General features: G+C 40.1%; 1 protein-coding gene across 1 annotated transcript; it reads right to left on the minus strand.

The window, feature by feature from the left end:
* Positions 1–455: 455 nt before the first annotated feature.
* On the minus strand, positions 456–9,854 carry LOC148357241 (uncharacterized). Its single transcript, XM_088348270.1, has 2 exons — positions 9,697–9,854; positions 456–4,619 (listed from the first exon to the last, which is right to left on the minus strand). The coding sequence occupies exon 2, from the start codon at positions 4,489–4,491 to the stop codon at positions 3,988–3,990; it is 504 nt and encodes a 167-aa protein (XP_088204396.1). The 5' UTR covers positions 4,492–4,619; positions 9,697–9,854; the 3' UTR covers positions 456–3,987.
* Between the last annotated feature and the right edge of the window lie 2,752 nt (positions 9,855–12,606).

A 12,606-nucleotide genomic window follows, 5' to 3' on the forward strand; every position in this document is an offset into this window, starting at 1 on the left:
GCATCCGGTATCGATCCCGTCTTTTCCGTCCTGTCCGGTATCTGCTCGTGTATCCTGTATCTGGTATCGATCCCGTTTGTCCTGTCTGGTTTCGATCTCGTCTGCCTCTGGCTTCCTGTTTTCCCGCGCCTGACTTTTCTGTCTCACTTCTTCCGCCCAGCAATCGCCGAATTACTGGGGTTTGTGTTCACGCGCATGACCCCCCCATTTTCGTAAAATAAAGCTTGTGTGAAAACGTTACGCGTCTGGGTCCACCGTCGGTTCTGACACTTAATATCTTCTGCACTTTTACAAAATCCAGATCTACTAGTTGTATTTCTTTTTTCAGCTACTTATTCAGCCCAGATCCAGCACCAGTAATCACGTAAAGGACCCAACGTGCACAGAAGACTTTATAAACAATGACGCCCACCCAAAAAAAAGAAAATGTAAATAAATAGATCATGTTCACACAGTCAGATTAAAACAATTTAGTAAAAAATATGATCAAAAAGTAAAGGTTGACACATATTTTTATTCAGTCTGTGAATTAAAGTGCAATAAACACATTTGTCCTGTTGAAATCCATCACCAGAAATGTATTTTTAGTAATAAAAGAAAACAAACATTTTGTGATATGCTTTTATTAAGGAAATGTCACACAACAACGTGGTTTGGAACTGTCAAGGCTAGGAGCTTGGCTGTGAGCTGACGTAGCACTAACAGAGGGGTCGGCAACCCAAAACAAAAAAACAATAACAAATTTGTCTGGAGCCGCAAAATTAAAAGCCTTACATAAGCATTATAACGAATGCAGCACATGCTCTATTTATCTAATTAACATTGCTGCTGTATGTTACAAAACTGGGATAATATACACCTTGGGACTTATTTTTGGCTTTTTATTGCTGCTATATGTTATTGCACTTGTTTTTATTGCACTATTGTTAGGATGCAGTATTCTTTTTCATTCACAAATATTGTACCATTATTATAGTCTCTAAGGACTGCAGTCTTTTATCCTGTTGAACATGTACCCTGTATTTATTACATGCTAACCCTAGAGTGCCATGCCTTATGTCATTGCATACAATTGTGTAATACGTTGATATCAAAGACAAAAAAGGCAAATTATTTTTTTATTAAAATATTAACCATATTAGCCTACCATCAAAATGGCAAAGTTGGATACTGCGCATCATGTGGAGAATAATGTACCTCGTGACTACTGTGTGTAAGGATACCGCCTCAAGTTAACTTAACTTCATTACAATATTAATTAATTACAGCATGTTTCATTGCTTGTTGAAAATTAAAGCAATGCATTAAATAAATGCAATTTCTGATGCCATTTTTGTTTCGAAGATTCGAAAAATCAACCTAATGTGTGCAACAAAAGATGCGTTTTCAAAAATGAGACAGCGACCGTTGAAAAGGTGAAATAAATCAAATCACATTAATAGAGTTTAAGTTGCATTTCTATGCAGTTTTATTTTCTCTTTTAAACCTTCATGCTCCCTTAAAACAACCACCTGCCCCTTTAAAAAGGGTGGGCACTTGGACCGCGGCGACACAAGACAGGGGAAAGAAAACTAGCGAAGGAGAGATGCGCTCGTACAAATTTCCCTCTCGTCTCATGGTTACACTCCTAGTAGAAATGCAATATTTATTCTACGCATTTTTACATAATTGGAAAACGTTAAAAATGTTTATGTTATGTTTGTCTTCCTAAATAAATCATATTAAAACAAAAATAGATTTCCTTCCCCCCATCGTTTTGGAAGAGCTCCAGGGAGCCACTCTGCAACACCAATGAGCCGCATGCAACTCCCGAACCGCGGATTGCCGACCCCCAGCGACCAACCACAATGGACGGCCACGTGTTAAACGGTATTGCCGAATTTTCAGGACTGAATGGAATAGCGAAGACCAAAGAAAAGAGTCTGTGTTTGGAATCATTCCCTAACCTCTAACTTAATTTACCATTGTGTGAGGCAAAATAATAGATTCCCCTGTGTGCCTACTGTGAAATTCTCAAAATGACTCGATTATAAGAGGTCACTTACATAGCAGCATATCCCATGACATATTTTGCTAATAACAAATTAATGGTTTTCAATTTTTCTCCAAAGTACAAAGCTTAAAAGTTGCATTCGGTAGTTTCAAACTTGATTACTCAATTTATAATGCTTTAGATTTAATGGATTTTGTGTGATCTTGCATAAGGACAAACTGGCCCAAGGCATAAACTAACCAACCGGCTGCTTTAGCCCATGCGACCACTAGGAGGCCCCCAAGAGCGTTTAACTTATACATAAATAAATAAATATACATATACTGTAGTTGTGTTTGTGTGTGAGTGATAATTTTTGATATATACTATCAAATATGCCTTAATAAAAAAAAAATATATATATGTTAACAGAGAGTTGTTTCTTGCAGGCTCTTTGCTCCGAAAGTATTTATTTGATTGTTTAAAAATGAATTTTATTTAAAAATGTCTGTCTTTGTACAGTTGTTGTGCAGGTAATTTAAAACCCAAATAATAAATTCTATTGTCCTTGCATTAAATAATTGGTTTATTTTGTTACTTTAAGATGGCCTAGGTGACTCACACCATCCCACTTTGTACTATATCACTTTGAACATTTAGTGTAAATCAAACCCAGGCTGCTCGTGTAGTTGAATTTTGTACCATTACACATTATAAACCATTGGTAAAACTTGCCTGGCTGCCCTTTGAAGTTTTATGTATTGATTCCTGTGTGGCCAGTAGGGGAAGTGGCTCACTTTGCCAAATATTAATTTGATTATTTTCTGCAAATTTGCAAATCTGTTATTATTTACTGTGGATTACAATCTAACTACAAAAGGGACATCTCACATCTGGTATTTTAAGTGTATTCATAATGACCGAGTAGAACATTAAATTAGTCCTGCCGTATTCTGATTTTATTCCTACCGTATATACTCGCATCCAAGCCACATTTACAATTTTAAAATTAAATATTGAAATCAGGTGGTCACTTTATATGCGCATATGTATTGGTTGTGTGTCACCCATAGTAAATAGTAGGCAGCGTGTGGTGCGCGGGTGTGGCCAATACATGAATGATTATATCAATAGGACAAACGTAAGCCTAGAATTTAGTAAAACAGTGCTGAAATTTGGTCTTTTTACGTGGAGAATATTTTTGTAATGCACCATGCCTGAGGAAAAAAACAAAAAACCCTTGGACATTACCCAGAAATGGAGAAGGAAATATTATAGCGGTTTGAAGACAAAAAGACAAAATGGATATGGAGTGTCTCAGCTGTTAGTTTGCAAGTTTTCAATATTGCACAAGCCAAGAAAAAGAAAGGCTTTACCACCTCCATAGGTTGGTGTATACCTTTTGGTCTATTTCTTTTTATTATCACCCGCGAGCAAAGCAAGAGTGGCTGTAATGTTTTGGTCTGGGATCTGAGTATATTTATATATCTGTGTGTCTGTTTGTCTGTCCACCAAAGAAAAGGGGGAATGAGTTTAGATATGACCACCATCTTTCAAACTTAACAGGAAGTCAGGTAGCTTGTGCCCAAAAACCTGACTCACCCATTTATTGTTTTGTTGACTAAGCGTTTTTTCCCATACAGGCATTCCACTCCAAGCCCATAACAACATTGAATATCAACACCGGGAACCGAGATAAGTTACCAAAAATGGTTTCTCATCTCAATGGGGTTATGCTGTAATGGAGCCTAGCCATTCCACTCATGTGGCAGTCTTTAATCAGTTTTAGGGGGTCGGCTTTAATGTGAGTATGTAAGGTAATTTCTAACTAGTTAATTTCTGAGGAACGTGCTGCTTTTGGGTGTCAGTAATCTGGGGGGTAACGCAATTTCTTTTTGAATGAAGTAACTAATAACTGTAACTAATTACTTATTTTCAGTAACGTGTCCAACACTGTTAATAAGGGGAACAATCACATGAGGTTGATGGGTATGGATTCCAAAGACAGTCAAATTCTATTTCTTACAGTAAACTACAGCACCATATGCAATTACTCCTACTACAACCACCAGAGCGGCGTACCCGCACAGCTCCACAGGAATACCATGCAGCGCCCCTTCTTTGGACACTTCCTCCGAGGGGACATCTGAGGTGACTTTAGGAGGCAGGATGGACGAGGGTGGGATCAGGCCAGGCGCAGCATCCCAAGGCTCCTCAGTGGCTGTCATGGAGGGCGTTGGCGTGGAGGTAGCGGAAGGGGGCTCAAGCCTAAAAACAGGTAGCGGGGGTAACGCCATAGGGGGCAGCATTTGCATTAACTCGGCCTTAGACTTTTCCGATGACACCAGGAGTTCCCCAGTCTCTAGTGCCTGATGGTCCAGCACACTGGTCTGGAGCTCCTCATCATCTTCTTCCTCCTCCAGGTGCACCATGTCGGAGTTGACTGAGAGGTTTTCTGTTGTGACTGCGCCGTCGCTATCATCTAAGCTCTTGGTGTCCTCAGGGTCTGCGTCACCCATGGTGGACCAAGATTCTGCCAGTGAGCTTTCAGTCTGCCATGGTCCGGGACTCAAGGATGGCAAGGAGGGAATGGCACCCGTGGACCCCCCACCGGACTCGACTGGGGCGTTCCCCTCCAGAATGCCGACTGAGAGGACACAAAAGAATATTCTAGTGAAAAGCTAAAACCTTAAACCAACGTCAGTGACCATATGCAGTAAGTATAGCTCACAGGTGTTCAATTTCACTTTTTTCGCACTGGAATCAATACTCAAATATCAAAAGGGACATTGTGCATTGATTAGGCCACAATGTGTAATATTTGACCATCAGATGGCACTGTGTTGTCTGGTGCAAGCGAGGGCCAGTGCAAGAGAGGACGAACATGGCGGCGAGCTAAGTACCGTATTTTCCGCACTATAAGGCGCACCTAAAATCTTTTTTTTTTTTAAAGCTGACTGTGCGCCTTATAATCCAGTGCACCTTATATATGGATCAATATTGAGCCGCGACAGGTCTCGCAACTTACGGTAAGCAGCCACCGACTCCATTTTTCGCGTAGAAGAAGTGCGCTGTGACTACTGGGAAATATTAAACAACGATTCTTTTTTATTTGTGCGTTTGTATAAAGACCCTGAAATGGCTCCATTTAAGAGACACGCTTACAACGCAGAGTTTAATCTCAGGGCGATCAGTCACGCAGTAGAACACGAAAATAGAGGACGGAGACGGAGCCGGACGTGTTGGATGGCCCATTCACTGAGATGGTCAATTCGAACACTGCACAAGAAGAATACGAGGGATTCCTAGATGAGGAGCTGATAGAGTGAGCTTTGTGTTTTTCTTTTGTGTGTTTACGTTTTACATTTTACAGTTATTCTGTTATTGCTTTATTGTTGTTGTTTTGCACTTGTTATTGTTTTTGCACATTACGAGTGTCACTATATTGCGATTGCACTGACGTTTAATTTACCATAACAGTATCAGACAATTTTTTGCGTGTTGACTAAATGGAGGAAAAGTAAAATGTTATGCCTTGCTGTTGTTCAAAGATGTTGAAGATGTGTCACGAAAATGCTTTACCTCAGAGAAAATAATAAAACAGCTGTCATTTTGGGAGTGAATGGAGTTGTGGAAAGCTTGTTTGTTATCTATTAATAAAGTTTGACTGACCTATCTGACTGTTTTGTTGACATTCCCTTTAGCGCGGCACCATCTAATGGTTGCATAACGTAACTACAGCCTCTACTGTAGCGCCCTATAATGCGGTGCGCCTTATGTATGGAAAAAGTTTTAAAATATATCATTCATTAAAGGTGCGCCTCATAACACGGTGCGCCTTATAGTGCGGAAAATACGGTAAGTATTCCACTGTGTAAAATAATTAAAGGTTTGCATTTACATAGAGCTTTTCAAGTCACTGAAGACTTCTTTTTTTTATTCAAACGATGAAATGGAAAAAAAAGAAAGGAAAATACAAACAATTGAATATGACACATTTGTTTTTCCTCATTTAACAAACAAAACCCAAGTCAACTAACTCATCTTTATTTGTAAGGCCCTTTGGACAGGCAGAGCTAAAAACAAAGTTAACATTTTTTTCAAATAGACCATACAGTAATGAAAACACTTAGAAAGTATAGAAATAATACAATAATGGAACACGAACAAAGTCTCATGTTGGGCCAAAAGCCAATGAATAAAAATGCATTTTAAGATTAGTTTTAAAAATGGACAGTGAGAGAGCCTAGCTGATATGCAAGCGTAAAGATTTTGCAAAAATAATTTTAACACATGAAAAAAAACTAAATGAACAATGGAATTTTTGAACAAACGTAAACCAACAGGATTTATGACCTTATTATTAATTGGTCAATGAATTACAATAGCAAAAAATGTAAACCAGTTTATGAATATAAAATAATAGGATTCAATTTAAAAAAATATGAAAAACAATAGCGGCACAGTGACTAAGTGATTAGCACGTCAGACATACAGTTCTAAGGTCATAGGATCAAATCCAGCTGCCAGCTTTCCTGTGAGTAGTCTGCATGTTCTCCCTGTGCTCGCATGTGTTTTTTCCGGGCACCCCGGTTGCCTCCCACATCCCAAAAACATGTCCAAATTGTCCCGATGTGTGAATGAGCGAGTGAGTAGTCTATGTGCCCTACGACTGGCTGTCAACCAATTCAGGGCGTCTCCTATCCACTGCCCAAAGACAGCTAAGATGGGCTCCAGCACCCCTGTGACCCTACTGAGGAGAAGCGGTGCAAATGAGGAATGGATGAAAATCAATAGCAATACACAAGACCACGTGACAAATTAACCTTTTTTTGTTGGATATGCTAAATACAGTCTAAAAAATACATTCAGCTGTTTTCTCCCGATTGTTCAATAAATCATTTTGCACACCTAAAATAATTCTATATAGGCGCTACAGGTCCCTCAAAACTAGGACAAACAGGCTCAGAAACAGTTTCTTCCCCAGGGCCATCACAACCCTAAATTGATGCAAAAAAAAACGTTAAAACATTGCTGCTGCTAAATGTTATTACACCTATTCGTTGCACTAATTTTACAGTGTTCTATTCTTCTGCATTGCATACTTATTTTTATAACTTTTTTCTTTTTTTCAAAGGACTACGTTGGAATTATTTTTTGCCTATTCATCCTGATAGTCTTTTATCTTTTTTGTCTTAAAGTCTTTGTATTACGTTTTACCCTTGAGTGCCGATGTCTTATCTCGTTGCATACAATGTTTCAGAACGTTGATATCAAAACATTTCAAATTCTAATTCTAATACACAACATCAAGCAACTAATTAACCCTTTTTATTGAATAAGCCAATTGCAGTTCTAAAAAATAAATGTATCTTGCTGTTTTCTGTCACCTAAAATCATTTCTTGTACCCTCTCTATGAGTATGTATGCCTTAGCTTACATGTTGCACTAAGTTTAGGACCATATGCAGTATATCAATTTGTCACCAAAGCCCTTTCACATGTCGATGACCTGGAGCAACTTGCCTTTATTTTTGATCCGGGGAAACGTGAAAGTTATTTTAGGACGTTCCCCAAAGTTTCCTATATGTCACACGAAGGTGTCGCGACTCTGCCGCCAACTGTGGAAAGCATTCGCTAGCCGGACTATGCCAGGAATAGACGCCAGGGTTCACGTTCAAACACTGTTCGCTACTTGAGTTTGTTTGGCATCTGAGCAAAATAAACATCAACCCTGTATCGGAATCATCATCACTTGGCTTAGCTTGTTAGATATTGAATCAGGGAAAAAATAAACTGTAAAGTTGTGAGCTTATGCACTTTATTTACCTCAGCAACAGATTGTCTTAGGGGTATTATCAGTTGGGGGAAGTCTTTATATATAGATCTGTACTAAATGTTTGTATTGCCCAGTATTTTAGAATGCTCTTTGGAGCAGGTTGGTTATCGGAATTTCTGGAGTTACCTGAAAATTCAAGTCCTTTTGGGACCAGGGTGGCCATCTAAAATTTCTGGAGTTACCATAATGGCTAGTTCTCTTCAGAGCAAGGGCGGCAGTTGCTCAGGAGGTAGAGCGGTGGTCTTGAGGCCAAAGAAGTCGCAGGTTTGATTCCCGGCCTCCGCAAAATAATGTTGACTTGCAAGACCCTAAACCCCTGATGCCTCCGATAAGCAGGTAGGCGCCTTGCATGGCTGACTCCGCTATCGGTGTGTGAGTGTTTGTGTGAATGGGTAAAGATGGGTAAAGTGTGAAGTACATTGTAAAGCGCTTTGGAGGTCCTCGGTGACTGGTTGAAGAAATTCAGCCCGTTTACCATTTACAATCTAAAATTTCTGGAGTTACCAAACTCGGCAATTATCCTTCCAAGCAGGGTGACACTCGGAAATAACTGGAGTTAACTGAATAATTAATCCTCTCCAAAGCAGGATGACTATCGGAAATTTCTGGAGTTACCCGAATGGGTAGGCCTCTTCGGCTACAGGTTAGCCAAGGACTTTTTTTGCTTTTTTGTTGGTATCAAACTGAAGCTGCACTGCAATGCTAATCAAATATTCAGTCAATGATATGTCCACCTAATGCAGCGGTTCTTAAATAGTGGGTTAGGGTTTTTTTACCTTTCCCAGAAGAAAGTGCAATTGCACCTCCACTGCACTAGGAAGCAATGGTGTTCTCAATTGCAGAGTGTTTTGTGTACATTTAGCCTCTACGCAGTGCATTTAGCAGAAAGTATAAGCATTGGATATGAAGTGTAGACATGAAGTGTAGGGGAGAGTGTTAAGAGTCCCCATGAAAAAAGTATTTAACACGGATGCAGGGACAGGCGAAGAGAGACGGGTAAACAAACAAACAAGTTTCCTCCCGAAACCTATGAAGACTAAGTTTGACAAAGCGAACATAGCACTCCATTGCGACCAAGGAGGGAGATGAGCTTGCTATGTTAAAAATGTTGGCAGCGGACAGCACGAAGCCAAATAAGTTAAACTGTCACTTAAAGACATCACAACCCAATGGCTCTGATAAGACACTCAAGTTTTTTTCCTGTGAAATTGTCCCGGAAGGCGTAGATTAGGCATGGCGGAGATCACATGTTACAACAAATATTGAGCAATCCTTTTCTCCCCACCAATAGTATGTGATCAGTAAAAAAATATATGTGGGGGGACTGAAGGGTGGGGGTGGTTGTGACAGAAAATCATTGAGAAGCACTGAACTAATGCAAGATGATCCCTAGCAAGACGACTCAAAACAATACATGTTGGCTGTTTTGCTATTTTGGTTATCAAAGGGTATTGTTTTCCTTTTTGAGACGTCAATTTAATCAATGCTGGAAATCCTGTTTTGTAAACTTTTTCAAACAAAGTGTGTATTGTCCCTAAAATAGTTGACATCAGTTGCACCCAAATTTAATCATTGTAATTGAACACAGGTACACACGCTCACACTAATCTAGACCCGCTCACTTTGTGATCCTCCTTGACTTTAATTGGATTCTCCTTGGTCCCATTGCTGAGAGAAAGAGAAACTGTTCAAATGTACATACTCAGTTACACTACAAAAGAGGTTCTCTCGCTCTATCAAGTGCAAGATTAACCTCTGCCCTTCAAAGACCAATAGTGACCCTATGCAAACTCACGCACAGTACACATTTGAAAAGAAGGCTGACAAGCTTAATGTCAAGGCCGACAGTCCAAAAAGAAAACTACTTTGAAAAACACTGGGCATACCTGGTTGTCGTTGGCTTGCTGCTAGATGACGAGTGTTTGGTGAGCAGTCTGCGATGTGAATTGAGACACAAAGTCCCACTAGGCAAACCGCAGGCAGGCAGACATGCACGCAAGGTATCTGTTTCGCAAATAACACAATGCTCAAGCGCTCACGGTTTCACCCTGCCCTCCTTCCAAATCCGTGACATAACACTTGGCTGTGGATCTGCCATGGGTCACTTTGTGTAGGGAGGTTGAGGCGTTGGTTTCGAGGCCCTAATTAGACTTTAACCTTAGTGTAAAACCAATTGTGAGCCAAAGGGACACTGTGTACTTTTACCACTAGGTGTCACTACTATGAAGTGCAACTGAAAATTAGTATTAGAAAGCACAAGAAAGAATACACACTCAGTGTTTCCAATCAAATTTTGTGAGACCCTGGTGGGGGGACAGTCGAGGGCTACCCCAGAAGAAAGTTTTGTACATCTTAAATTCAAACACATCGACCTGATGGAAAATAAAAATGATTGATCTATAATGAAATGAAATGAAATGATCTGCATTTTATATAGCGCTTTTCAAGTCAATGACTTCCCAAAGCGCTTTACAATGTGCTCCACATTTCCCAATAGCGGCCTTGCAGCCATGTAAGGCGCTAACCTGCTTATTGGGGGTATTAGGGGTTCAGTGTCTTACCCAAGGACACTTCGACATGTAACACGGACGGGCCGGGTTTTGAACTGGGATCCCTTGATCCCAAGACGAGCGTTCTACCTCCTGAGCTATTGCCGCCCCTGAATATGTGCCTTTGTAAGCTATTGAATCATAATGTTGAGTTTGTGGATGATGGGCCCATGGAGGAAGCAGAAACCAGAGGCAGGGGTGATCAAAACAAAGGCGGTATTTAATTACAACTCTAAGACCAAAGTAGTAAATAAATAAGTAGGCACAGAGCAACAAAATATATCCAAACGAGAACCCAGAAAAAAAAAACTGACAAAGTTAAAACTACAAACAATGACCGGAACTGGTTATGGAAACTGCAATGACCAAAGTAATAAAGGAAACAAGAAACAAACCTGGCGTGGTGGTGGAATGAAATGACAAGACTCTGGCAGGTCCAATCAATCCCTGGCGACCTGTCAGAATATTCCTATGTATGGGAAACACTAAAAGTGACCATAATGCATCATTATTCTATTTTTTTTGCCCAGTCTTTCACAAGGCTTTTGCTTTTTTGGGGTGCCCTTGTTTGCAACATGGCACACAATCATGTGAAATAGATACAAATTTCACAACCTTCGAGTATTTGAAAATATGTATGAAAAGGATGGCTCAGGTATTTTTGCTTATCATTTAAATCTATATATATACCAGTACATATTTTTAAAAGAATGGTGTTTTTTTTTTGCTACCCACGGTTCACAGATAACCTAACCACCTATTATCTTTGTGGAACCACTTCTTTTGGTGTGTCTTGGGCAAGTAGAGTGGGGTACATCCCTCTCTAGACTTTTTTAATGGGTTGGACTTTGCTCCCCCACATGAAAGGGATAGTACTGGGGTACATGGATACCATCAGCAGGAGAAGCCCCCTTATCTGACTCAGATACAGCACCTTCTCCATATGGTCGCTGTTGTTGTCTGCGTGAAGCGTCCTAGAGGTTCCGAATAATGCACAATGTCCCTTTAAAGCAGTTATAACCATACCTGTCAACCTCCACGGCTCCATTCCCGTACAAACTGTCGTATTTTCCTGTACAAAATACAAAATATTCGTACACAATATTTGTTTTTTTTGGAATGATGCATGATGGGAAATCCCTAGGTGGCAGACGCATGCGATTGACAAATTTGCATTTTCCGTACATATTTCCTTGTACGTCATACTCGTCTTAAAATCCGTACTTTGTACGGCAAAACTGTACAGGTTGACAGGTATGTATAACACACCTCAACATTGAAAGAGCTGTGCAGAATTTGGAACTTTTTAACTCGACTGCAATCCTCTCCTAGCTTGTGTCATTGCAGCCTCAGTCAGTTCGTTCATGATGTGCGTGCTAGTATGTGAATTTTTTAGACATGCCGAAATAAAATCGTAGTTTTCATCTTTTTTGTCGTTTGCATGGCGTTTCAACTGTACTTGAAGCAAGCCTATTTTTACTTTCACCATTTTAATTCTACACTGACAAAAAAAAACCATGCTGAAACGAGCATCACGACAACATTCAGCTGTTCATTGCTGTGTCCCCCGATGAGAAAAATCCTGTAGATTCCCTTTTAAAATGTATTTAAATTTTAAGTCATGGATGGCAGAGAACTTCCTACCGCTCAACCAGGAAAAAACAGAGGTCTTAGTCATTGGTCCTGAAAGTCAGAGAGAGAAACTTTTACCAGAACTGCAAAATTTTAGACCCTTAAATTCATTAAAAATGTGGGCGTTATTTTGACACTGGGCTCATTTTTTTTCCACATATTGAAAATATAGCTAAAACCTGGTTTTATTCTCTCAAGAATATAGCCAGAGTACGCCCATTTCACCCTCAGGCAAACACGGAGTTACTGATGCATGCTTTTATATCTTCTCGTTTGGATTATTGTAATGCCCTCCTCTCCGGCCTTCCCTAAAAGAACATTGCCAACTTGCAGCTTTTTCAAAATTCAGCAGTAGGTGGGGCCGGGGGACGGATCGCATTACACTGGTTTTAAAATCGGTGCAATGGCTCCCTGTGTGTTTCAGGATACTGTCGTCTTTAAATGTCTTAATGGTCTTGGGCCGTCCTATCTGTCTGATTTGCTTTGATTATATCTGAGCTCCTTTGGCAGAGGTTTATTGACTGTTTCACCAGTGAGGACCAAAACCTATGGTGAAGAGCATTTAGCCACATTGGTCCTCACCTATAGAACAGTTTGCCGAAAGACATCAGGTCT

The sequence above is a fragment of the Urocampus carinirostris genome, chromosome 11 (genome assembly GCF_059441175.1).
Source record: "Urocampus carinirostris isolate Australia breed hairy pipefish chromosome 11, RoL_Ucar_1.0, whole genome shotgun sequence".
Lineage (NCBI taxonomy): Eukaryota > Metazoa > Chordata > Actinopteri > Syngnathiformes > Syngnathidae > Urocampus > Urocampus carinirostris.

Bases quoted from the DNA above. Each gene is read 5' to 3' on its own strand.
- LOC148357241 (XM_088348270.1), bottom strand. From the start codon at position 4,491: ATGGGTGACGCAGACCCTGAGGACACCAAGAGCTTAGATGATAGCGAC.